Genomic DNA, 27,837 nt, shown 5'->3' with positions numbered 1-27,837 from the left:
GGTTAGAAAGTAAATCAACTATATATAATAGTCCACTTAATGCTTGTTTATCCAAGCAAATATTGCCTCTGATTTTATGCCTAAAAGTTCATACATACCTTTTTAAAAAATAGAATAGGACAATTAATACCATAACTCACAGGGTATATTTACTTTTTTATTTTTGGCTGAGTTGGGTCTTCGTTGCTGTGCTCGGGCTCTCTCTAGTTGTGGCCATCGGGGGCTACTCTTTGTTGCGGTGTGCAGGCTTCTCATTGCGGTGGCTTCTCTTGTTGTGGAGCATGGGCTCTAGGCGCGTGGGCTTCAGTAGTTGCGGCACGCGGGTTGTAGAGCACAGGCCTCAGTAGTTGTGGCGCACGGGCTTAGTTGCTCCGCGGCATGTGGGATCTTCCTGGACCAGGGCTCGAACCCGTGTCCCCTGCATTGGCAGGCGGATTCTTAACCACTGCGCCACCAAGGAAGTCCCTCAAAGGGTATAAGTAATGCGTTATCTAAGAGTGATCAAGTGTGTTTTTAAACCTTATTTTATACATTCATGAATGAATTCAAAAGACAGTTTCCAGTTTGATTTTTTTCCTACTTTGTTATCTACTGCATGGTAGATAATTTGTCTCCCTTCATTTATATTTAATTTGAACATTTTTATAATAGATTTTTAAGCATAAACCAGCCACAGATCCATTTCTTCTATTTAATGAACTAAATATTTTTTGAACACTGGTGTTGGAGCTGTGAAGAGGTTTTACTCCGTGTGTCATGTAAATCCAGAGTCTGCATACCTACTGCTTAAATGGCTTAGTTGGCTGCAAAGGAGCTCTCCCACACCTTGTATAATCTTAAACACCAGTCTAGTCCTTCGAGTTATACACATCACTTCTAACAAGGAAGCCTTACTTGATCTCATTTCACCACTCTGTAGCTCTTTACTTGCTTTGTTTTTCTTCACAGTACTCATTACATAGAAATTATAGTATATTTTTACTTGTTTCTGTCTCCCCTACTAGAGCTCTGTGAATGCAGTGACTTTATCATCTGCTGTATTCCCAGTGTCTGACACATGGTAGGCACTTGATAAATTTTCTGAATAATGCATCTGATCATGCTCTAGAGCCACTTCTGTTCTGCACACAAAATATTATTTGACAGGCATATCCATGTGATCTCTCTAAAGCCGCACTGTCCAATAAAAACTCTGATGGCTATGGAGCACTTGAAATATGGCCAGTGTGACCAAGAAATTTTAAATTTAATTTAATTTTTATTAACTTAAATCTAAATAGCCACGTAGCTGATGGCTACTGAATTGGCTAGCTCAGCTCTTAAAGTTTGTTGCTGGAAAGATCAATGGAAGTATAAACTGAAAGTATATTGTAAATAAGGTTTATCAGTAGTTAGTATTTTCTTGTTATATTTTGGCATTCCTTTGATTGTTGTGAAGACTTTATAACTGTAGGTAAGTTCTTTACTGAAATAAATATAAACTAAAAATGATTTAAATATATATGAGGACTTATTTTTAGGGTTTGATTCTTTCCTGGGCAAAACAAAGAGAATTTCACAGATGTGAAAGTAAGTTAGTACTGTGCCTATTTACTTTACTTTTAACTGGTGACCTCAAATTGTTTTTGTGTGACTTCTTAACATAAAGACTACAAGAAGAAAAATGCACATGCAGTGTGCATCCCATTTACCCTAAGTAGAAGTTGTTTCCTGGTCAAAATGCTTGATAGGATCAGAGTAAGTTAAAAAACAGAAAAGTTTTGTTACCAGGATTGAGCTGGGTTTTTGTTTTTGTTTTTTTCTCCTTTAATAAGGGTTTGCCTGGTTGATGTAAGGTTTTTATTAGTTTCTGAGTTCTGATAAAATTGATTTTAACAGTTTTTGCAAGTTTATTCACTGCTTTTGTGGAGGGACAGGCTTTGGAAGTTCCCTCCTGTGCCGTTTTCACTGATATCACTCTCACTTTTGGACTTTTTAAAATGAATAATGATGAATTGTGGCAAAGGTAAAACTCAGATATAGCCTTTATGTTTTCCATATTATTGAAATTCTACCTTTACAGTACAGTAAGATTCATACATATGTTAAATGGTGTGCAAAGAATGTGGGTCCAGAACTAGGCAAGTCGTATTTTTTTTATTTGTGATTGTGACTTTGAGAACCTGGATCATATCTATTTCAAATCAGGTTTTTAAATGGCACCCTTTTATGTATCCTGAAAGACTTTTGCTCTGCCAGTGACTCAGTGTGTTTCTGAATCATGTGACACTGTTCCTTATTGTGAGGTAAAATGTGGGTTGCTGGCACCTCAGCGTTCAAGGAGAGAAAATTACACTGACATCTTTCTGCACTTGGAACTGGACAGCTTTCTCTTACTACTGTGTTCATTAGGCCATACAGGATGTCATTCAGTAGAATCTGATGATAAAACCTTTGGTAAACATGGAGTCATCCTTGTATATTCAGCTTGAATGTCATAGGTGTCATTTAAGCAAAACTAGTATTGTATTTTATTCTTATTATTTTTTTTTGCAATAACATAACTGTAGTTTATTCTGACTACCTCTAAGATTTCAAAACCAGTATTTTAAATGACTGCCTTTTAAAGAGGTAAATCAGAGATGATTGTTTGCTTTGAAAAAGGATCCCATATATAATTTATTAATTTAAAGGTAATTATACTTTAGTGTAGTATAATTAATGTATGCCAGGTTTAATTTGTATATAACTTTATCAGAACACATCTCCTGTACTGCCAAGTGAAGTGAAATGAGAAGCCCACAGCTTCTGCTGACTTTTCTATCCACCTAAAATGGTTCTGGGCGCTTCTTTCCACTGTCAACTTGTACTTAGGAAGTAACATCTAATTTTTATAATCTAAGCAAGGTTTTTCTCCCCCAGTAAAAAGATAACCTTGTCAGAAATGAATCTTGAGAATTCTGGCGACATAAATATGCTAAATAAGAGCTGGAGATTGGTAATTAAAATGACGTAAAGCTTTGAGAATTTTCATAGATGATTAGATTTAAAGGATCTTTTAGTTTTTGAAACTCCAACCAAATCAACTGAACACTAATAGGATGAAAACAGGTGTTGGAAGGAGCCTAGTGTCATCTGTTTCTAGTTCTGTAATTGGAGGGACCCCACTGCCTGGCTCCTTAGAGGCTCTGTGTGGCTCAGCAGCTCCCGGCAGTGCGAAGGAGAACAGGAAGGACGTACGTGCCTAGCCAGCCTGTATAATTTATAGCCTGTTTTGTGACCCTCTGTTTTTACTAGTGGAGAATCCCTTAAAAGCAGCCAGAGTTGTTTTGGGACCAATGAAAGGAAATGCCACTTTTTCATGACAGCTTATAAACATATGTAACCTATTACCTAAAGAAGCTGTGTCAGTCAAAAATTTAAACTGGTCCAAATGGTCAGGCTCTAACTAACGCAGGAAAATTGCTCTTCACTTGGAGCTGGGTGGGAGTATCATTTTCCTTCTTTTTAAAACAGCAGAGAATGTCAACAGGCTACACATCAACTCATGCCAAGTAGCATATTTTCCTCCTGAATTTCATTTTTTTAATAATTTTCATTCTGGCTTGGCTCTTGATTATACCCTTGGCTTCACATTCATCCACCTCTCTTCCCTTCCAGCACCCACAGCTTTAAAATGTTGTGGTCAGTGGCTGGTCGAGGTGTAGGACTTAAATTAGATATGTTGCTATGACTTCACAGCCATACTCATGGCCCTTTCCTTCCTGTTGTTAAACTGTTTCTTTTTCTTCCTCCTTCTTCTCCTCCTCTTCTTTCTCCACTTCCTCCTCCTCCCCTCCCCCCTCCCGTTTCTTTTCCTCTTCTCCCTCCCACTCCTCCCTTCCTCCTTTCCTCTCCTCTCCTCTCTATGGGTTTGAAAAAGTTAGCATATCTAATACGGGGGGAAATTTTCCCATTTCTTGTGAATTGTTTTCCTTATTTGATTTTCTTATATAAAATGATAAAAACAGGACTTCCCCGGTGGTTCAGTGGTTAAGACTTCGAGCTTCTACTGCAGGGGACATGGGTTCGATCTCTGGTCGGGGAAGTTCCACATGCCATGTGGGGCAACCAAAAAAAAAAAAAATTTTTTTTTTTTTAATGATAAAAACATAGTTCTCTACAACCCCAGTTCTTCTTTTATTCTTTGACATTTCACTCCTAGTCCTTAATCTCTAGTCTACTTCTTTGGTCCAGCTCTATTCCTTTTATAGGTGTGCACCGTGTTACCTCTCTAGATGTACCTACTTCCTGGCATTGTCCCCTGGCTTCAAATCCCTCCACACTTACCCTTGATGGCTCTCTAATCTCCATCTCTCCTGTACTTCTGCTCCTTGTTTCCATTGGCCTTACTGAAATTTCCAACTTGGTGTCCCCTGAGCACCTCAGCCACAACGGTCTCAGAATCGAATTTCATCCACTATCACTGCTAATAGTAGCACCTGTTCTTCCTCTTGGATTCAATATCTCCTTTATTACCTGTTATTTTCTTTACTTGGTACTCAACTCTTAGCATCTTTGTTCCTCTTCTTCACTGTTCACATCTAGTCAGAAAAAAACGTCTTGTCCATTCTGCCTTAAAAATGTGCTTTCAGGGACTTCCCTGGCAGTCCAGTGGTTAAGACTCCACACTTCCACTGCTGGGGGCAGGGGTTCAATTCCTTCTCAGGGAACTAAGATTCCGCATGCCACACGTGTGGCCAAAAAAAAAAAAAAAGTGCTTTAATGATGGTATGAACACAATCCTGTGAGAGCCCTGAGGGAGAAAACACTTAACCCCACCTGGAGAAGTTAGGGAACGATTCTTGGAAGAAGTGATACTTAAAAGTTGCTCTGGGGACTTCCCTGGTGGCGCAGTGGTTAAGACTCCGCCTGCCAGTGCAGGGGACACGGGTTCGAGACCTGGTCTGGGAAGATCCCACATGCTGTAGAGCAACTAAGCCCATGTGCGACAACTACCGAGCCTGCACTCTAGAGCCCGCGAGCCACAACTACTGAGCCCGCGTGCCACAACTACTGAAGCCCGCGCACCTAGAGCCTGTGCTCTGCAACAGGAGAAGCCACCACAATGAGAAGCCTGCGCACTGCAACAAAGAGTAGCCCCCGCTTGCCACAGCTAGAGAAAGCCTGCGTGCAGCAATGAAGACCCAATGCAGCGAAAAATAAATAAATAAAATTTTATTAAAAAATAAAATAAAAGTTGCTCTGGTAGACTACTTACTACCTACTCATCTTGCTGTAATATCTTTACAAGTTTGTTTTTCTAGTAGCCTACAAGATCATAAAGAGATGAATGAGTACTTTGTATAATGAATCTCTTATAGTATAGCATACATGGTGGGTGCTTAATGTTTCTTGAATTTATAACTATACAAATGTTTCCAGCCTACCTCATCTACTTGGGCTATCTTGCTGTGTTCTTTCACACACTTTAAAAAATTTTTCAACCATGCTGTACTTCTCTTACTTTTCAGTAGTTAAGCATGACTTTCTTAATCTGTACCATTACACACATGATTCCCTTTGTAAAATACTTTTCATGTCATCTCTCCTCCTCCAACTTGGCTAGTCCTCCATTCATCTTTTAAGACTTTGCTCAGGTGACACTTTTCCAAAACATTTGCTGACTTTAAAGAGCACAATAAACATCCAATAAATATTTGCTAAATAAATGAACCGAGGAAGTTATATTTTCCTTTTACTTTTTCTTCTCTTCTGGACAAATAGCGAATTATCTTTTCTTTGCATACCAACATAACAAGAACTTGTAACACTAGTACCTCACTAACCTTAACACTCTTAACACTAACCTCACTGGCTACATTTGAAACTCTAAAAGTAATCATAATAATAAGCAGCCATGATACAATGTAGATGATGTTCCACCAGGTATTGAAAGACTATCTTGGCAAGTAGTACAATGTTGCTGAAAGTCACCTACTGATCTCTATGAAGTAGATAAACATCCAGCATAATTCTAGTAATACAAATAATGTTCTCCACTCACTCACCAGGTGCCAATGAACTGGCTGTGCAGAAAGCAAAGGCAGAAATCACCAGGCTTATAAAAGAAGAACTGATCCGGCTGGTGAGTGAAAATCTCAAGGACTTATTTATTTAATAAATGTTTTATTGAACTATAATGTAAATAAGAAAAGTAAACAAATGATATACATATAGTTTGATGAATTTTCACAAAATAAGCACACTGATGTGATCACTACCCAGTTGAAGAAATACAGAACATCACCAGTATCCCAGAAGCCCTGCTCATGCCCCTCCTTGTCACTATTCATTGCCCCCAAATGTAACATTATTCTGACTTTCAACATTGCAGATTAGTTTCGCCTATTTTTGAACTCCATATAAGTGGAATCAAATGCTGTGTACTCTTTTATATCTGATTTCTTTCACTCAACATTACTTTGAGGAAATCAATAGTATTAAATAGTATAGTATTTAAGCATGTGAATATACCACAGTTAATTTATGTTTTAGACTTTGAGGTCATTTTAGTTTTTGGTTTTTATAAATAATGCTTCTATGAACATTCTTCCATGTCTCTTTGGTACACATTAGTATATTTTTTTCTTGAGTATATACCTTGGAGTAGAATTGCTAGTTATAGGGTATGTGTAGTTTAGCAGAGTAGTTATACCAGTTTACATTACCTTCAGCAGTGTATGAAAATTCCAGTTTCTCTACATTTTTGCCAGTGTTTTTAAACTTAGGTGTTTTGAGTGTTTTTAAACTTAGATGAGGACTTAATTTTTGGATAAAGCGGCCTTTTATAGACCACCTTTCCAAAGGAAGCAGACACATCCCTGTAAACTCTCCCTACAATGTGTACATTGGGATGAGGACCCTTTGAAAGGAAACTTTATCCTTTCTCTAAGAATGTGTTTTTGAGGGCTTTTCTCAAATTTCCCTTACAGAACATTCTTTCGGGTGGATAAAAAATTTAAAGAATAGAAGGTACACAAAACAAGAGGGAAGAATAAAAACAACGTTTAAATCAAGTGACTTTCACCAAGGAGTGATAGAAAAAGAATGTCACCACCATTAAGTTGGTTCAGAACTGTTGTTAAGGAGCAGTCGAGTGAACACAGGGAGATGATTGTTGAATAGTTCTTTCTTCCTCAATATAATATTAATATTTTTTATTTTAAATATCTGATAGTTTTATAAGTTTGTAAAGGAAATTACTTAACATATTTCTTTTTTTTTCCTCCCTTTTACTGATCATATGCCTTTTATTTTCTCTTGTAGCAAAATTCATACCAACCAACAAATAAAGGAAGATACAAAGTCTTATAAAACATCTGGAAAAAACTTTTTACCTGTGCTGGTCTGTGATACATGTGGCAATTGTTGTCTACAGTTTACAGTGTATTTTAAGTTAAGATTTTTGAAATTCTGTCTTGCTGATTTTTTTTTTTTAAATACAAGAAACCAGTATTTGCTAACGAATCTTCTTTCAGTAAGTATCCCCAGAATTATCAAACTATATTTAAAGTTTTCATTAAAGTGCCCTTTAATGTAAATCTGGATAATATTCCAGAAGCGTAAGAAAATTAAAATATTTGGACTTTCCATTGAAGGAAATAAAGCATGTAAGTCGCTAAGGGGCTATTCACCTTATCTTCTTGCAGTGAAATTGTGATAATCTCCTCAGAAAAGGTAAAGTTCTCTAATTTTGTGACCACCTTGAGCTTAAATCTTACTTGACTCAGTGGAACAATAGGAACTAGATTTGAGAATATTATAATAGAATTTTTACAAAATGGGTTCACAGTTTTTGTTTCAATTTTTATTATCAGGTATGGGCCATAGTTGGACTGGTTTTTGGTTTTGTAAAATTAAAAATTTGTAGTATAAGAATTTTTTGCATTCTTTTACACTGCTAAGAGTTTTAGTATTTACTACTTTTAGGTTCCCCTCACAACCTCTGGCTCTGTGCCTAGCTACTAACTCTTTTCTAATCTTCTTTAAAAGAAAGTGATTTGTAGCCTATAAATATTAATATGATTGTTTTTTCCCCCTGAAAGTGTTCGTTTATGCATCTGTACATGCAAACACCATACCAATCTGATTTTTCTTCAGGATTATTGAATAGGTTGTGAATTTTCTTTCTTAAAAAAAGCATAATGGCACTCACATTTTAAACTTAGACTTTAAGCATTTCTCAGTGAAATTTAGTTCACAAAGAATCATAAATTATATTTTTGAGCCTTCAGATATATTTCCTGAATATTCTAATTTAAATTGTTATAATTGGATCACCTAATTTTTTTCAAGACTCCTGGTGTATTAGAACTTCATATTGTTGTCACTCCTTGAAAAAATAAAATTTTCAGGAATTAAATAGATGTATTTCTTAAATTAAAAGATACAGAAGTTCCTTTGAGTATTCTTGACTTAGAGTTTTTAAAAGAGAAAAAAACCAAAGAATATTATAGCTGTTAAATTATTTTAATAGTACGTTAGGTGGTTAAAGTGACAAGGAGTATCAATCATGATTTCTTCAATATAAAGTTATCCTTAATGAAAATCTAAGGTATAACTTGGAAATATTCTTGGATCCCTCGCATATCCTCTTTTTTTCTTAGAGGAAGAAAACAGACACAACACAGGTAACAACAGAACTAAATAAACCATTTACTATAAGATTTCAGGTATCTTGGGCTCCTCCCCCCTCCCCCCATTTTATTTATATCCTTATTTTTGTTACCTAGTGATAGTTTGTTTCTTTTGATAGAATATGTTACAGCCCCACATTGATGGCAATTGGTGCTCCCTTCAGCCTGCTCCATCACTTGGAGATTCAGAGTTTTACATCATTTTAGCATTATTACCTTTATGTTTGTATATCTAGTTGTAATAAGCCACTGATAGTATTTTGTTAAAGTGAAGCACATTTCTCTGTTATTACATTTTTTTAGTGTCACACTCTTTGATTTTTGAGATTTGAATGACGTACAGGTTAATTTGTTTTTTTAATGCGATATCAATATTTGCTCATGTTTTCTAAATTCCTCATAAAATAAAGTTAATTTAGTCTGAGTTTTCCTAAAATTATCTTTGCTGAAATGTTTTCTGCTGTTTATCTAATTTTGTTTACATTGCTAGGCATGTGAGAGAGGTATTATACTCTCTGTATCTTTATTAAAAAATTCTAGCAACACAAAATATATAGTTCTATCCAAAAATATCTTCCTGAAGAAGGCTCTTAGTCTTTGATGGTGTTTGTATTTGGCATAAGATAGGCTGTAGGTGAAATAATGGGTTCATGTGCCAGTTGGTGTTTTATCACAGTGACACTCATTCTTAGAAAATGGAAGTATAGAATGAAATGATAATGGCTAGATTCTCTCCAACTCCTTTCAGACAGTTTATTATCTGATATATTTCATACCTTACTAGCCTTGTTGGTATGCACATGGTATTGAACTGGTAGTCACAGTATACCTGTGACTGCAGTCCTTCTTTTGAGGGAGGCAGCCCCTATGTGCAAAGAAGTTTTTGTTTGAGCAGAACCAGCTCTTGAGTACCTGGGATTTATAAATCCTATGAGGCCAGCTGTGGAGCCCACTTCTAAATAGTTCATCAGCACCTTAAGAATCACATGCTAAAAAAAAAAAAAAAAGAATCACATGCTAGAGAGCAGAGCCTCCAAAGTTATAACTTCTCTGTGTGTGAGCTCTTTTTCCTATGATGCCTTGCTTTGCTTTATAAAACCATCAGCTGAAGTCCTTTAGTGGCAGATAACATAGCACTTGTTTAAGATAAGAGCTGTCGGTCAATATCAAAAAAAAAAACAACCCTATCCAAAAATGGGCGGAAGACCTAAATAGACATTTCTCCAAAGAAGATATGCAGATTGCCAACAAACACATGAAAGGACGCTCAACATCACTAATCATTAGAGAAATGCAAATCAAACCACAATGAGGTATCACCTCACACCGGTCAGAATGGCCATCATCAAAAAATCTACAGTGACTTCCCTGGTGGCGCAGTGGTTAAGAATCTGCCTGCCAATGCAGGGGACATGGGTTCGAGCCCTGGTCCAGGAAGATCCCAAATGCCGTGGAGCAACTAAGCCTGTGCGCCACAACTACTGAGCCTGCTCTCTAGAGCCCGCAAGTCACAACTACTGAGCCCGTGTGCCACAACTACTGAAGCCCACGTGCCTAGAGCCCATGCTTCGCAACAAGAGAAGCCACCGCAATGAGGAACCCGCAAGCCGCAACGAAGAGTAGCCCCTGCTCGCCACAACTAGAGAAAGCCTGTGCCCAGCAACAAAAACCCAACGCAGCCAAAAAATAAAGAAATAAAAAAAAAAAATCTACAAACAATAAATGCTGGAGAGGGCGTGGAGAAAAGGGAACTCTCTTGCACTGTTGGTGGGAATGTAAATTAATACAGCCACTATGGAGAACAGTATGGAGGTTCCTTAAAAAACCAAAAATAGAACTACCATATGACCCAGCAATCCCACTACTAGGCATATACCCTGAGAAAACCATAATTCAGAAAGAGACATGTGGGCTTCCCTGGTGGCGCAGTGGTTCAGAATCCGCCTACCAATGCAGGGGACACGGGTTTGAGCCCTGGTCTGGGAAGATCCCACATGCCGCGGAGCAGCTGGGCCCGTGAGCCATAACTACTGAGCCTGCGCGTCTGGAGCCTGTGCTCCGTAACGAGAGGCCGCGACAGTGAGAGGCCCGCACACCGCGATGAAGAGTGGCCCCCGCTTGCTGCAACTAGAGAAAGCCCTCGCACAGAAACGAAGACCCAACACAGCCAAAAATAAATAAATAAATAAATAAATTTAAAAAGGAAAAGATGACTGCTATCTTTAAAAAAAAAAACAAAAAAGACGTACCCCAGTGTTCATTGCAGCACTATTTACAATAGCCAGGACATGGAACCAACCCAAGTGTCCATTGATGGATGAATGGAAAAAGAAGGTGTGGCACATATATACAATGGAATATTACTCAGCCATAAAAAGGAATGAAATTGAGTTATTTGTAGGGAGGAGGATGGACCTCGAGTCTGTCAGAAAGAGAAAAACATACTGTATGCTAACACATATATATGGACTCTAAAAAAGAAATGGTTCTGATGAACCTAGGGGCAGGACAGGAATAAAGATGCAGATGTAGAGAATGGACTTGAGGACACGGGGAGGGGGAAGGGTAAGCTGGGACGAAGTGAGAGGAGCACTGACATATATATACTACCAAATGTAAAACAGATAGCTAGTGGGAAGCAGCTGCATAGCACAGGGAGATCAGGTCGGTGCTTTGTGACCACCTAGAGGGGTGGGATAGGGAGGGTGGGAGGGAGGCGCAAGAGGGAGGGGATATGGGGGTATGTGTATACATACAGCTGATTCACTTTGTTATACAGCAGAAACTAACACAACATTGTAAAGCAGTTATACTCCAATAAAGATGTTTAAAAAAATTTAAAAAGGAGCTGGGGGGAAAATGGTAGTTGAAGTCCAGGGTAAAAAACTATATTTTGTATAGTAAAATGCCCCATTCTGGTCCTTTTTAGATGATGGATGCTAAGTTCATGTAGCAGGCGTGAATTCTGAGTGGCTAGCCCTATGTGGTCAATGAGAATACTCTTCCTCTTAGAACTGAGTCTGGAGCTACCAGTTCTTCACATTGTGGTACATAGTTTTATGTAAGAATTGGAATCTATTGACATTTTCTTATGCTTTCTGCTTCTGGCATAAAAAGCTGAAGTTAATCTTTAAAAAAGGTGTGTATGTAAATACAAAGACAGAAAGAGAACGGATGAATGTGTGTGGATAGGTAGAGGGGATGTCTTAACATTTTATTCAGTTTAGGTGTTGTAACCACCATTAAACCTTAATAAAATCTCACTGGAGTGAGGCATTTGACTTGGAGTATAGCAACATCTCACATGTTGCTTAGTAAAACATATGCTGTGTTCTTAGGCCAGCTCTTTGGAGCTAAAGGTGGCTACATTTCCATCACTAGGTAAAGATTCCCTGGTGTATTACCAGTTGCAGATATTTGAAGGTCCTTTTTTTTCTGTATCAACTTATAATTTTACTTGAGCAGGAGTCCAAGTAGAGACATGAAGAAAAAGGGTAAGCAAATGAATTCTTTGCAATATCCCAACAATATCAGTGGTCTCACCTTTCTGGGGCTTTATGGCCAAACTGGTATGTAAGTACATACCATCAAATCACATGACTAGTGAGGAATTTACTTTTGATTATTTTTCTTGACCTTGTTCTCTTCCAAATATGGCATAAGTTTATAGAAGTTCATGATTTTGAAGCTCAAGCCTTTAAAAATTCTATATTTGTGTTAACCTTGTTCTTTTAGAGGGGTAAAAATGTGAAATAAAAAAAAGTTTTAACCCCTTTGGAAAACTGGAACTCAGTTACTCTCTCAGATATCATTATGATTACTGTAAAAGCTATAGAGTTTCAGAATTTAAGAAAATCCTAATTATCTTTAACAAATGGAAATACGTGATAGTTCATGTTTTGAGTATTAGTCCCTTTTCACAATTTTGCCTATTATAGAATAAAGAAAATGTGAGGATTCAGTATGAAAAATGTGCTCTATGACCACAGAAAAAGCATGTCTTTTCAACTTGGCACTTGGTAGTAGGTGGATTTTTTTGCAGCCTGTCAACTCCCAGCAGTTCTAGCAGCCTTGGGTGTTACAGTGTCCTTGGCCTTTATTCCTAAATTCCTAGGAGGCTCTCAGGTGCCTGTGTCCAGCCAGTGCAAGGTAATATCGAAGGTAATATTTTCTTTCCATGCCTTTGCCTGAGGGAGGCTTCTGGGAGCTGAGATTCCTAGAACTCTACTGTAGACTTTTGAAAAAGAGTCCTCCCCGTCCCCCAAGCCAGCCCACGGCCCAAGTCTCAGATTTGGAAAGCTCCATGGAAAGAGCAGGGGAGTGGATGTCTTTAAAGAGAGCACAAGTTCCCCTGTAACTTTTTACAGTCTAGAGTTGCTATTATAAGTGTGTTTGGGATGGTACTAATTCTGTGATACATGTTCACGTTTGAAAGCCACTGATAATCTTCACTTTGTTTTGTTCTTGGATTTTGACTGCCTATTATCTAAAGCAGTGGTCTTCAAAGTGGGGCACATGTATAGTAAGCCATTGGAAAAAGGGAGAAAACACTGGATCCTCTATTTGTATTTCTTCTTTAAAAATCTCATCTTTTAGGTTCCCACATGCCGTGGGGCAGCTAAGCCCACGCACCACAGCTACCGAGCCCACGGGCCGCAAACTACAGAGCCTATGCGCTCTGGAGCCTGCGCGCCGCAACTAGAGAAGAGAAAACCCACACGCCACAACAAGAGAGAAGCCTGAGCGCTGCAACGAAGAGCCTGCGTGCCGCAACTAAGACCCGACACAGCCAAAAAAAAAAAAAAGTCCACATTAAATCTCATCCTTTAAATTTTTTGAGTAGATTTTATAATATGTTGTTACATGATATATCATGTATAGTATTATTACAGTTTAGAATAACAGTTCATATACATAATTATAAATAAATTCACATATTGGGTGATACTTGGACAACCTTAGGCAAGTTGCTTAAATGCTTTAAAATGTCTCACTTTTTTCATACATAAAATAGAGATGATACCTATCTGTTTTTGTGAGGATAAGATGAAATAATACATGTAAAGCATTAAAGCATATAAAAACTGCCTGGCATATGGTAAGCATTCAATAACTATTAGTACTCTTATTACAATGGGTGAATGGGAGTGCATTTTCTTAGGCTATCTTTCAATATTGCTGTATCTTTCAATATTGCTATAAGCTGTATATCTAGCAAGGACAGTCAGTGGCTACTGATAAACTAAAATCTAGAAAGTGAGATTCATTCTTCCTATGGATATCTTTCAGTTCAAATGAATAGCATTTAAGAACACTTGTTGCCTTAATTGAAAGGTCTTTAGAGGCAGCCAGTTTCCCACTCTAGTGGAATATTCCTGTTATGGCCTTCCTTTCACATGTATACAATCACCGCTTATCATGCAAAAGTCTTATTAACTAGTGGTTTGTCTATATTATCTGGCCTACTCTGGGCCAGGCTGAGGCTTTTGGAGAAGGAATGAAAAATGTCGAATTGAGTCCAAATCGTATCTCACAGGTATACGCTTTTGAAGAAGATATGTTTGGAGGTAAGTCAAATAGTGTGACACTTAATTAAAAGTGTGCTCTTTTTGCAAATGAAGTGATGATAACTGGATATGCTCTTGAAAAAGCATATCCATTTATCTACCCGTGTTACGTGCACTATAGCACCTCATGAAGACCAACCTGAGATAATTATCCGAAAACACCAGATCATTGCATTTAACACTGTATTTTGATTATGTATTTGAGTTTTTGCCTACCGCACCAGAATGTGAACTTCCTGATGTTAGGGACCTTGTCTGTCCTGCATCGCTTGTACTTTGAATTCAATAAATATGTTGAATTAACTAGTTACTTGTCCATAGTCACACAGCTAGTAAGTGGTAGACTGAGGATTTAAATCCACATCTTTCTTTACCTATTAGCTCATTTTATTTCACAGCCCTACAAGAAAGACATCTTCATTTCATACATATGGAAACTTCTGGAAAAAGCAGTGACTTGTCCGAGGTACCATAGGAGGTGAATGGCAGAAAGACATTGAAACCCGGCAATGTCTGACTTCCTGTATTACTCTGGCTACTTCCCCATTGGGCCTGCAAATCATTTGACCTTATTAGTGTGAAAGTTTTTTTTTTGGCCGCGCCTTGCAGCTTGCGGGGATCTTAGTTCCCCGACCAGGGATTGAACCCTGGGCCCTTGGCGGTGAAAGTGGGGAGTCCTAACCACTGGACCACCAGGGAATTCACAAAAGTTTTTTTCTTAAGTGGTTTTATGTACAAATGCCATTTCAGTTGAAAGTTTAAAGTTACGGATCTGGAATAGTCATGGTATGGCAGCACAGCAGTGCATTCTCACATTTCCCTTCAAGAATAAAAAAGAAACCTTCCTTAGAGAAAACTTGTTTTCAAAAAGTTTTTTGGAAGGCTACTTAATATCCCCTAAAATCTGTGTACATATTTTAGCTGTTTTCTATATTGGTATTCTCCTTTTATATATGAACAATACTAGTATGATCAGTCCTGTTTTCTAGTATTCTATAGGAGTAATTAGAATGATACTTAGAATCATTTTACAAAACCCTGCTTGCCAGAAAATGATTGAGCTTGCCTGTTCTACGTACTGTATTTGGTTTGCCTCCTGGCTTGTGTACTCACCCAGAAAAGTTGTTGCTCTTTATTTCCTGCTGACGGCATCACTGGGCCAAGTGCTGTGCTCATGGTGCAATTCAGTGTTAAGAATTATCTCCTCAGGGGTGGGATGGGGAGGGTGGGAGGGAGGGAGATGCAAGAGGGAAGAGAAATGGGAACATATTGTATATGTATAACTGATTCACTTTGTTATAAAGCAGAAGCTAACACACCATTGTAAGGCAATTATACTTCAATAAAGATGTTTAAAAAAAAATTAAAAAATAAAAAAAAAAAGAATTATCTCCTCAAACAGTCTTCATTGCATGGGCAAAAGGGATAAGCACCTGCCTCCGGCCTCTTCATGCTGTCAAAGAAGTGTCTTCCTGGGAATCCCCTGGCGGTCCAGTGGTTAGGACTCTGCGCTTTCACTGCTGGGGCTGGGAACTAGGATCTGGCAAGCAGCAGAGCCTGGCCGGAAAAAAAAAAGTTTAAAAATTTAACATAAAACAACCATGCTTTATTTAAAAAAAAAAAAAGTGTATTCCTCTCGGCAGCCTTCCTAATTCTGGATCCTCTCCTTTCTGACATTTTAGAACTAACGGACCGAAGACCCGGGGAAACTAATCCCTTCTGCTAAGTGGCTTGTATGGGGTGACCCATATGCCAGAAATCTCGCAACAGCTACATAAAAGGGGAGATTTTGTAAGCAAGCTAATTCTTGTCCCATCCCTTCCTGTGATGGTGGAATGAAGAATATGGTAATTCAGAGGAAGTCATGGATATAAAAACTTGTTAAACTTTTAATATTAGCTTCACAAAATGAGGCTTTTCATTATTACATGGTGCTAGGACTGAGGGCCCAAACACCTCATGTTATTTGAATATTCCCCATTTTATTTGCAGGTGGAGATCTCACCCCACCCATTCGTAAGTAACTAAAAGTGAGAGGCTGAATCCTTTTAATATGCTTTGGGCAGCAGCTAGCACAATAAGGGATTAATAAATCTTTTTGCCAACGGTGATTAAAAGCACAGTTTCTGGAACAAGAATGCTGGGTTCAAATCCTGACTCCACCATTTATTAGTCCTGTAATCTGAAAAATGGGGTCGGTAGTAGATCCAGCATCACAAGATTGGGTTGAAAAATCCACGTTAGGAAGTTATTTTCCCTTTGGGCGCGCGATCTGCACCAGAGCCTAAGTAGCTCCTTCATAAGCCCCACCTCCTGTCGTCCCCGTGCCGCGCAAGCGCAGCCCGGCTCCCTGGGCTACTCTCCCCAGGCTTGCGTGCTGGTCGTCGGCGGGAGATTGGGTCTCGCGACGTGCGTGTGCGTGTGCGTGTGCGTGCGCGGTACTCGCGAGCTCGCGCACGCCGCTCCTTGCTCCACGGGGCTGTGGTGGCCTCTTCCTGCTCGGTCCGGTGCTGCGCTGTGAGCGGTGGCTGAGGTCGGAGCTGGGAACCAGCGTCCGCTTCGCCGCTGCCGCCGCCCTGCCTGCTTTTCCCTCTGTCTTGGGCTCTCCGCGCAGTGTAGAGGCGCCGGACTGGAAAGAGAGCGGCGCCAGCGTGAGGTTCCCAGCCGATGGGCAGCCACTGGGCGCGCTGAGGGGCCGGGCTTCTGGCGGTCGAGGTAGGTGGGCGCGCGGGGGTTTGTCAGACTGGCCGGGAGCAGAGTCGGGGCGGCGAGTGCTCGTGGAGAAGGCAAGGAGGGGGCCAGAATGAGGGCCTAGCCAGCTGGTGAGAAGAGGTCTCCGACCCGCGCCTGAGAAGGGGCTCTGGCCTAGCCCAGAGCAAGAGGAGGGGCCCCGGTCGTAGCCTGCTCTTCTCCGGGCTTGAAGCCATTATTTGGGGGAAATTCCTCCTGCGGCGGGGGGAGGGGTCACCCTTTCTTTTCTTTGCGAGGTCAGAATCCTCAGTTCTCCCCGCCATCACTTTAAATTAATGCTTGCCGGCTTCGAGATGGACGTCTAGATGGAGTGGCCTGTGGACTTGACCAGCTTGCAGAACTCTGGTGCACGACAGCGGGCTATCAGTTATGATTATCGGAGAGGGTTCACAACACTCTCTCTAGTGTGGGCGTGTATTTTCTGCAAAGTTCTTATTGCTGATACATTAATAATCGCTTTCGGGCACAACAGGTAATGCATTTTTAAACGCCTCTTGTCAAATAAGGATTCCGGCACTGGGGAAACTGCGCCGTGGAGGCACAATTAAAGAGTAGAAAGAAGACAAAGAAGACCGTTATTTATGTTCTCTCCTAGTATCAGAACTTTCCGTGGTGGGGCAGGATGCGTCGCTACTGGCATTTGTTTTAGCCTTTGCTGAATAGACTGAGTGATTGAGGTCGATCACCAATGGACTTTCATTTAGAATTATAAAATCGCATATGATTTTAGCTAGTTGTTACAAGTCAAATGACCTGAAATAACCTCTGAGAATTATGTGGTGTTCGCCCCTCGGAAGAGAGCAGAACTTGGTTTTCTTGAAAGGAAGATTTTCTCCATGTTTAAAAATGAATGCGTTGTGAAGTTACTAAAAATAGTTATAGTTCTTTATGTTGATAGTGATGACTGCCACGTTCAGGAGAAGGAAAAGGAATTATTTCGTAAAGAACAGCTCACGGAAAGACTTCAGTGGTTAAACACAGAGTAAAACAGCTTCAGGGATGGCAAGTGTTAGCATATGCTTTAAGAATTCTAATTTAGGCATAGTTAAAATATATCGAAGCTCTTAGTTGATTCCCTTATATTTAGTGAACTATTTTAAAAGATTATTAACCTTTGCTAGTTCTGTATTCTTGGATTTCATTCAGCCCAAACTTTCTAGAAATGTAGTATTCATTCTGACTCTTGAGAAATGTGGCCTGCATGCTTTCAATGAACTCTGTACTATAGTATGGGAAGAGTCTTTCAAGAAAGAACAGTTAGCTGGCGAGCCCTGAGGTGGAACCAGGGAGGCGTTATTAAATGTAGGATTAATGCTTGTATATGCACATACTGCATACAAACATACAAATTCTGCATGCGCCTGCCTGTGTGTGCGCGTGTGTTTATGTATGATGGTTATGCACACAAGGATCTAATGGTGCTGACTCCCATCTTAAAAAGTTGACACATGAAAGTAGAAAGGGATTGGTTTTAGCTCTGTTTCTTGTTTCAGTTAACTTTTTTTAAAAAAAATAAATTTACTTATTTATTTTTGGCTGTGTTGGGTCTTTGTTGCTGCGTGCGGGCTTTCTCTAGTTGCGGCGAGCGGGGGCTACTCTTCGTTGCTGTGTGCGGGCTTCTCATTGCAGTGGCTTCTCTTGTTGCGGAGCACGGGCTCTAGGCGCGTGGGCTTCAGTATTTGTGGCACGCCGGCTCTAGAGCACGGGCTCAGTAGTTGTGGCGCACGGGATTAGTTGCTCCGTGGCATGTGGGATCTTCCTGGACCAGGGCTCGAACCCATGTCTGCTGCATTGGCAGGCAGATTCTTAACCACTGAGCCACCAGGGAAGCCCCTTTAGTTAACTATTTACATGAGTAACAGTCATAGTAAATTTTTTGTCCAGCTTCTTAATCGGTAATTGAGTAAGCAGAATACTGTACTGATTTCTTGGTGGTAGCAGGGAAGGAAAATATAGAACATATAGAAAGACTTGCCCTTTAGAAATGTTCTTTAAGTCAGTATTTTACTGTCTTCCCTGGGATTAACAGCTTTAATCCTGTCTATTTTGTGTCCTGATGCTTAGAATAGTGTTTTGCATGGAGTTGGCCCTCAATAAATGTGAGCAGTGTCAGAAGTTAATTAACATAATACAAACCAAATTCATAAATTCCTGGAGAAGATTAAAGTAGTTGAAGATGGGTGGATTTTTTTTTTTTTTTAATTGCAGGTCTACTGTTTAAGTGGTGTGTTTTTCTTCAGTGTTGGTTGTCTGAGTAAAGGATATATGGCAGAATCTGCTTCTGAAAGCCTAACATAATGTAAGCTGAGACTGTATATCCTGGGTGATAATAGATGGTGAATGTTCTGATATATTAAGAGAAAATGAAGTTAAAGGATGTAAGGTCCAGAGGGAAGGTTTTGGTAAGTTAGTGATAGGAACTTAAAAGGCATGAGCTATAAACCATTGAAACAGATTATAGGAAAAAACATTTTCTCCCTTTACTGGCAGTGCTACTTGTGGAAGAGAACTGGTACCTTTCTATCTCTTTATACTAGAGCTTTCCAGCAGGGTGATTTCTGAATAATAAAATTGAAAAAGGGATCACTTTGGGAATTCCTTGACAGTCCAGTGGTTAAGACTCTTGGCACTTTCACTGTGTGGTCCAAGCCTCAGGGCACGGCTGAAAGAAAAAGTGATCACTTTTTCTCTTATAATCTGCTCAAAGGTCTGAGTGTGTTTCTCTTCGTATTTGCATGTGGTCTCTAGTCTAGTTTTATTGGCAATAAACTAGTATTTTGATTCCTATCTAATTCCTGTGTATATTTCTCAGTTAGTTTATAACTTGTAGGGGAGAGGAATGTGGTTGGTCCCTTCACAAATCCCAACGCTGGCTTTTCTTCAATTTGGAAAACAAATCTATTTGAGTTAGATGTTATCAGTAGAAAGGTTCTGTGGATATTTGGAGAGGTTATCAACAGAACGGTTTTATGATTATTTGGAGAAGTTATCAACGAATTTTATGGATATTTGGAGAGGTAGGAGCTTAAGAGGTGAATAAAAACTTCAATAGGAGTGTTTTATTTTTTTATAAATTTATTTATTTATTTATGTTTGGCTGAGTTAGGTCTTTGTTGCTGTGCGCGGGCTTTCTCTAGTTGCAGCGAGCGGGGGCTACTCTTCGCTGCGGTGCACAGGCTTCTCATTGCGGTGGCTTCTCTTCTTGCGGAGCACGAACTCTAGGCACGTGGGCTTCAGTAGTTGTGGCTCACGGGCTCTAGAGCGCAGGCTCAGTAGTTGTGGCGCCTGGGCTTAGTTGCTCCACGGCATGTGGGACCTTCCCGGGCCAGGGCTCGAACCTGTGTCCCCTGCATTGGCAGGTGAATTCTTAACCACTGTGCCACCAGGGAAGACCAACAGGAGTATTTGAAATTGAGTTTTCTGTTTTCATTTTAGTATAGCTGAGTGATTCTCATGATAGGTGGCAGATTTCGCCCCCCAAGGAATATTTGGCAATGTCTGGAGAATATTTTGGTTGTCACAGATTGGGAGGGTAAAGAGGAGGGTGTAGCTACTGACATCAAGAAGGTGGAGTGGGTAGACACCAGGGATGCTGCTAAGCATCTTAAAATGCACAGGACAACCCCATCCTCCACCCGCCCCCACCCTAAAGAATTATCTGACTCAAATGATAGTGGTGCTGTTGAGAACCCCAGTTGGTTCTGAAGTCAGATTATCTGAATTTGTATTTGGCTTTACCATTTCCTAATGTGTGACCCTGGCAAGTTGCTTAAAGTTCCTGCCTCAGTTTCTGTCAAACAGAGCTAACAGTATGTTCCCCATAGAGTTGAATTGTAGTGATGATTAAGTCAGATAATGTGCAAAGTGCCAAACTTATTACCTGGCACGTAGAAAAATCTCAAAAAACTCTCAGCTAATATCATTACACTTGGAACACATCTTGATGATCTCTTCTTATTTCTCATCTGAAATTAGGATTTGAGCAAATGAAGTGATAATAAACTCATTCTCTATCCTTGGGGAATAAGTGATGAATCACTCCATTTAATATTTGTGTTTAGCTCACTCTTGTTTTATGTTTTCAAGTCTATAAGGCTTCTGCCATAAACAAGTAGCTTCTCATTGTAAATGTTTTTCCTTCATAGTTAAGACTTTAAGCTAGCTGGCCAGTGGCTCTATATCTGTTGATTCTCAGCAAATATTTAGTAATGTAACTGAATTCAGTTCTTTGACTTCATTTCCTTTTACCTTTATAACTGAAATAAATTTGCAGTGGTTTTGGCTCACATTGATTATCTATTCTTAGCCTCTGGGAGTAACTATTTTCATAACTGAGGTTTTGGTACAATTTTACATTTATGAAAGGTGCAGGCGAACGTCTAACAGCTTGGGGCTGGACCTTTGTATACATTTGTGACTCTTTCGAAATATGAATTGGAACCCATGTGGTTGTTTTGTTTTTTTTTTGTTTTTTACCTTATTGAAATATAATACTGTAGTCTATATAGACTCTCATTTTCTGTGTGTCTAAATGATATGGCTAAATAGAGAAACAATTCACAGGGATGTCTTCACAGATAGAGAGTTTGGACTGTTTGTTAAAAGCCACAGAGCTCTTGTAAGGGAAGAAGATCCACATCATTATTTATGGTCAAGGGAGAAAGCAGTGTCGCACATTCAACTTTTTGTCTTGATAACCACACTTTAAAAATAGAAAGTGGGGCTTCCCTGGTGGCGCAGTGGTTGAGAATCTGCCTGCCAATGCAGGGGACACGGGTTCGAGCCCGTGGTCTGGGAAGATCCCACATGCCGCGGAGCAACTGGGCCCGTGAGCCACAATTACTGAGCCTGCGCATCTGGAGCCTGTGCTCCGCAACAAGAGAGGCCGCGACAGTGAGAGGCCCGCGCACCGCGATGAAGAGTGGCCCCCACTTGCCGCAACTAGAGAAAGCCCTCACACAGAAACGAAGACCCAACACAGCCATAAATAAGTTAAAAAAAAAAAATAGAAAGTATTTTATTATGATTGTTACACATATTTTTGTAGTATAAGTCTCTGTAGTTTGTATAAATGTTCACTTATTTCAGCTAATGGAAACCTTTGTTTACCCTTTATGTTGTTATTGCCTCCTGTTTGGATAGAATAGTTTAAAGGGAGTCAGTACCTTTGGCCAACAGATTGTGTTCTTTCCTTGGTACATTCTATCTTTTGTAAAGTGTAACATACACTCAGGATTCTGTATAAATAATAAATGATGATAATGATAAGGAAGTGTCCACCTTGTGAAAACTGGCCAGATCAGAAGTATACATGTGGGAAATATAATGAAAGGCCCAAGGAAGACATTCTAAGAATGCTAGGGAAACTTAAGAAAGAAAAAAAAAAGAATCATGTTAATAACAATGCTTGTCTTTATTATTATCTTTTTAGGATTTAGTAGTCTAGAAGAAAAGAGCCTACAAAATGTAACATTTCATGTACACACTTTTCTAATTCCTAAGTAGAGAACATTATAACTACAAAATCAGTACTAGAGTTATCTTGCATGGCGTTTGTGCCTGCCAGTGATTAAATTGAGAAAAAAAAAAGTATCTGAATCTGCTGATGTGTGTTTGTTTATAAGTGGTCTGGAGTCCTGCCTGTCAGCTAATTTTAGAGAGCCTGCATAGTTGTTGGAAGACAGACTGTTTTCCCACTAAATGCTGTCATACAGATACATATTTGTATATGTGTATTTATGCATATTTGTCTTTTATTTTTGGTAGAAAATGATGCATCCCGTTGCCAGCAGTAATCCAGCTTTTTGTGGGCCTGGCAAACCTTCCTGCCTCAGTGAAGATGCCATGAGAGCTGCTGATCAGTTTGACATATATTCCTCCCAGCAAAACAAATACAGCCACACAGTCAGCCACAAACCAATGGCTTGTCAGAGGCAAGACCCATTAAATGAAACACACTTGCAGACTACAAGTGGCAGAAGCATAGAGATAAAAGATGAACTAAAGAAAAAGAAAAATCTCAACCGATCTGGTAAGCGTGGCCGGCCTTCAGGAACCACGAAATCAGCAGGATACCGGACCAGCACGGGCAGACCCCTGGGAACCACCAAAGCGGCTGGATTTAAGACAAGTCCAGGCAGACCTTTGGGTACAACTAAAGCTGCGGGATACAAAGTCAGCCCAGGGAGACCTCCAGGTAGCATTAAAGCTCTATCCCGTCTTGCCGATCTTGGTTATGGCTGTGGGACTGCTGCTTTTCCTTACCCTATGATGCATGGTAGAGCAGTTCATGGCGTAGAGGAAACCAGCAGCGAAATCAAGCCACCCAATGAGTGAATGAGGCAGGAAAGGAGGGCCAGGTTTAGAGGGAAGATTGTGAATAATCCCAAAGCTTCTTGGTTTTATTTTGACATACATGATTTTATGGCCTGGGCTTTCCAAATTTGTTTTCCCATTTGATTTTTTTTTTTCCTGCTTTTGCTCAGAAACTGTCATATGCTGACAGATGCACTCAGGGCATAGCAGTGGTATTGTATTTGTACATAGGTTCAAGTGTAACACCTATCTAAATCATTTTTGCTTTTCCTTTAGAGTTATGGTTGTGTCTCATTACTACTTTTGGGTCATTCTAAATAGATGCTTCATGTGCTAAACAACTGAAACCATTATACCTATTAGTTTGTGAAGTAAGCTTACAATATAATAAAGATAATGTCGAAGGTATTTTTAACTGATGGAACAAAGCAAACTAATGATTCAGGATTACTTGAGGTAGTGGCTGTGAGGTTTTTTGTAACATGTTCATGAGACAAGACACATATTTGTATGCTTTGGCATTTATTTAGATTTCATATGTTAAAAATCTTGTTTTTAATGTTCTAGGTTTAAGCAGCTTCCTATTTATTGATCTACATGGCATTAATTGATTTAACTATTATTCCTTTAAAAATTCTTCAGTGTTTGCCTTTCAGCCATGTTAGGTTGTGTATTTTTTAATTGCCTAAGAGCATGTATACCAAACACTACAAACAATTCATATTTACAAAAAAAGTAATAAACTTTTTAATAAAAACTGCACATTACATTTTTGGTGAAATATTGACTACAGTGCATTCTGAGAATAGCATATTTAATATAATAGGAAAAGAAATATTCTTAAGGTCTGCATGTTGCTGTAGTTACTACATTTTGTCTTTCATATACTTAGTTTTAAAGCATTGTGCTTAAAACACTTATTAATGTTCACTTATTAAGAATATTTTTTAGTTTTTTCTGATAAATTGTCCCATTGCATTAGCAGTTAACTGTGGTTTCAGGTCTGTATCTACCAAAGGACAAAAATTGAATGGTAGACCGTAAAACTGGTATAAACAAAATGTAGTTTTCTGACTGTCAGAACCCAAATATTAAAAAGTATATAGGAATCCATCTATGCATGAAACATGTAAGAAATATGTTGGTTAGTTTAATTAAAAATCTCATGGTGGCTCTAGTGAGACCACTTCATTCAAAATAAATTTTTTTCTGACAGTGTTTGCTTTAGAAGCAAAATAGATAGGAAAGAAAAAAACGTATTAGGTAGATACGTATAGAAGGGACAGGGGGATATCTCTTCCCTCTTTCTGAAAGTAATATTCTTTGTTAATATACATTTTATTTATTCTGAGTTTGTTCTAAATAAAATAAACTATTATAAACTTCGGATTTGGAAAAAAAAATTCCACTGAACTTTACAATGTATGTATTTGTGAGCTTAAATGCCTTTGAGATTATAATGTAGATTTGCAGGACTCCAAAACTTTTAAAATAATTAAAATTTTAAAAGGGCACATACTGTGTTGTTTGGGCTTGCTCTCAGTTACTGCAGACTCTGACTGCAAATGGATGTCATGTTTCATACCTTTTTTATCAGGAAAAAAGCAGCAAGCCTTCAGGTGTTCCAGTGATGCCTGACACAATGAGCTGGACTTTATGCTGCTCTTTACAGTAAGAGGTGTTGCATTGTATGTGGGGACTGTGTGTGCACTGGCATCTAAGACAGTGACCTCAACAATTTTAGCTTTGCACAAACCATAGAGAACAATGTTGGATGACTACATAATCAGTTGTAACATTCTGGCAGCTAAATTGCTACAAGAGTTTCTTCTTGCAGAAGCTTAAAATATAAAACTTTTAAAATAATTTACTTAGAACAGTATAACTTCTGACACACACAGATGCTTACATCTTTATTCATATGTTCATCCATCCACTTTTATTATGTATCTGTCATTTAGTTGTTTCTCAAGATGATGTTCAGCAGTTGGCTGCTTAGAAATCCTGTTTTGAATTCCTGAAAACAGTTGTTTAATTAAATGTTCTTCCATGGAATTATATATATCATTGTCAAGGGTTTGGTTGCAGGTTGTGTTTTGTAGTACGCCCATTTGACATTTCCCTTTCAGTTTATTTGCTTTCCTGATTTTATTATACATGCTCTTTCTCCCTGCCTTTTTCTACATTCATTCCCCTCCCCCTTTCTCCATCCTCCAGCACATCTACTCAGTGGTGCTGTGCTGTGTGTCAGAAGATAAAGCAGGTGTGTTAATGTATAATGAATCTTATATACAAGTTAATGAAATGGTGAAATCAACTAAAGGAAGTATGTTCATAACAGTGTTTATTAACATCAGGAGCTATGTCCCAGGAAAAAAAGGGGGGCGAATGGCTACTTTTGTGAATGGATAACATCATTTAAAAAGCTGAATTTTCTGTGTTCATGTGAGTCGTCACCTGGAGTATTAGATCTGTATGTTGATGAGCATCTCCTGATTCCACTTCCTTTTCTCCTTGTGAACAGTTTGTTGGTGCCATGGTGAAGAGAAAGACATCTAAATGATAACATGAAGTCTTAAAATACAAAATATTTTTACTTCTCTATAAAGACTACATTGTGCATCTTTTGTAACACTGTCTCTTGTCATGATAAACACTGAAATAGCATGTTAAACAATTGCCTATACTTTAATAATCAGTTGGGGAAAACTGGCCTTTTCCTCCCACTGTATGATTGTTCCTTGAAAGGTAAATTAGTAATTTTATATTGTGTAATTCTGTTCTTCACAAAATAGGTTTCACTATTCTATATTAAAACTTTGGTCAGAAAATGATCTGCTCTTCAAGTAAGTTTGCTTTACTTTTTTCTTTAAAAAAATATTTTAACATGCCTTATTTATTCTTATATTAACAAATTAGGAGCTAATACAGAAGAAACTTTCATTTTTTGACAGCTGTAACCTTGCATAACTAATCTTTAGCATGGGATGATTTTGATACTGTCTTTGGAGTTTTGCACTGGATATTTAAAAAAATGCTAGCACAGTGTATTGGAAGAAAATAAGTGATTAATTTTTAATATTTGGGGATGTTTTAAAAATCAGTATTTCAGTTAGACTAAAAAATTCTTTATATTTTTTATTTACTTTTTAAAAGAAACATCTGTTAAAGTAGTAAAAGTAATATTCATTCCAAACTAATGTTTGTGTGAATTTACGTGTATATTTTCATGGAATAAGAATAGCGTTTCTTTGAATTAAGGAGGAAAAAAAATTATCTGGATCCATTTATTAGGTTAAAGGTGATTCATCCAATGTAAGAAAAACCAGTGTATGAGCTAAAGAAAAAAAAAGTTTCTCTTTTATATTCTAAGAAGCTTTAAAAGAACAATTCAGGGGATATTGACAATAACTGCTACTCTGCCAGTCATTGTCTATATATGCAGTAAAATTTCATGATCCCTTTATAGTAAAATATCAATATAAGAATTCACAACAGTTCAAAACGTTTTTTCCCTTGAACATAAGATATTTTGATGCTATTATGTTTTTGTTTTTATTATAGCTTAACTATATGCTATTAAACTCTAGGATGTATCTAAATCTTTCCTTTGCTTTTCCCCCCTACTCCCAAGTAGATAAATCTGTGCTCTCATAAATAATGTATTTAATTTTTGGAAAATTTAATGCTATAGTAAATCAAGTGTGTGATTTATAGTAATCAGACCACTTTGATTCTTGAGTTTCACAGTTTCCTTTTTCCACAGGTAATTATGGAGAAAATAATTACCAGTTAACTGATATAAGCACGCTGTTCTCTGCTGTAAAAAGTCTGAATAGATACTGTGTATGTTTTTATGTCCATGAACTTGAGCTACTCGTGTGCAATTATGTGTATGGGAATGGAGTAGTGTTCATGATTTGTATCTACATCATCATATGGATGTATATTTATTAATAAAGTCATTACTTTAAAACCAACTATGTTTACTACTTTATTTCTTAGCAAAGTATTTTCCAAGTAGGGTAATTGTAAATGGTAAAACCTCTTTCATGATTGGTGGTCTTGTATTTTCCTTGGGTTGTGCTTTCTGAAATCTGCCTCTCTCTACTTGTTTTTCTCAAAATAGTAATTATTTATATATTTGTAATTTAAACTTCTAACTTATAAATGAATCTCACTTTCTTCCAATTATTAAGATACTTCAGGCTAATGGTTCTACTAAAGGCTTAAATTATTATTTTTTTTTAATAACTTTATTTATTTTTTGGCTGCATTGGGTCTTTGTTGCTACGCACGAGCTTTCTCTAGTTGCGACGAGCAGGGGCTGCTCTTCGTTGCAGTGCGCGGGCTTCTCATTGTGGTGTCTTCTCTTGTTGAGCATGGGCTCTAGGCACACGGGCTTCAGTAGTTGTGGCACATGGGCTCAGTAGTTGTGGCTCACAGGCTTAGTTGCTCCACAGCATGTGGGATCTTCCTGGACCAGGGCTTGAATCTGTGTCCCCTGCATTGGCAGGCGGATTCTTAACCACTGCGCCACCAGGGAA

General features: G+C 38.6%; 2 protein-coding genes across 17 annotated transcripts in view; both read left to right on the top strand.

Moving 5' to 3' along the window:
- The window catches only part of DDX46 (DEAD-box helicase 46), a 55,635-nt gene extending 47,570 nt beyond the window's left edge, over positions 1-8,065 (top strand). For both annotated transcript variants that reach the window (XM_082454712.1, XM_082454711.1), the window contains exons 22-23: positions 6,033-6,106; positions 7,288-8,065. In XM_082454712.1, the coding sequence (XP_082310838.1) occupies positions 6,033-6,106; positions 7,288-7,335 (122 nt within the window). In that variant the 3' untranslated portion in view covers positions 7,336-8,065. The remainder of the gene's footprint in view (positions 1-6,032; positions 6,107-7,287) is intronic.
- On the top strand, positions 7,375-27,270 carry LOC309657404 (UPF0461 protein C5orf24). 15 transcript variants are annotated; one of them, XR_014261786.1, is made up of 5 exons: positions 16,586-16,939; positions 22,742-23,171; positions 24,888-24,961; positions 26,086-26,136; positions 27,057-27,270. XR_014261786.1 is itself a non-coding variant. In XM_082454813.1 (4 exons), the coding sequence occupies exons 2-3, from the start codon at positions 22,745-22,747 to the stop codon at positions 24,926-24,928; spliced, it is 468 nt and encodes a 155-aa protein (XP_082310939.1). In that variant the 5' UTR covers positions 16,586-16,939; positions 22,742-22,744; the 3' UTR covers positions 24,929-24,961; positions 26,086-27,270. The 15 variants fall into 15 exon arrangements, 6 of the variants coding, with proteins under 6 accessions (XP_082310941.1, XP_082310939.1, XP_082310938.1 ...); XR_014261787.1 differs by adding an exon at positions 25,508-25,553 and having other exon boundaries at positions 26,086-27,270; XR_014261788.1 differs by adding an exon at positions 25,508-25,553 and having other exon boundaries at positions 25,815-27,270.
- Positions 27,271-27,837: the final 567 nt, after the last annotated feature.

The sequence above is a fragment of the Balaenoptera physalus genome, assembly GCF_965194825.1.
Source record: "Balaenoptera physalus genome assembly, chromosome: 3".
NCBI lineage: Eukaryota > Metazoa > Chordata > Mammalia > Artiodactyla > Balaenopteridae > Balaenoptera > Balaenoptera physalus.
This window is presented reverse-complemented; position numbering and strand designations above follow the sequence as displayed.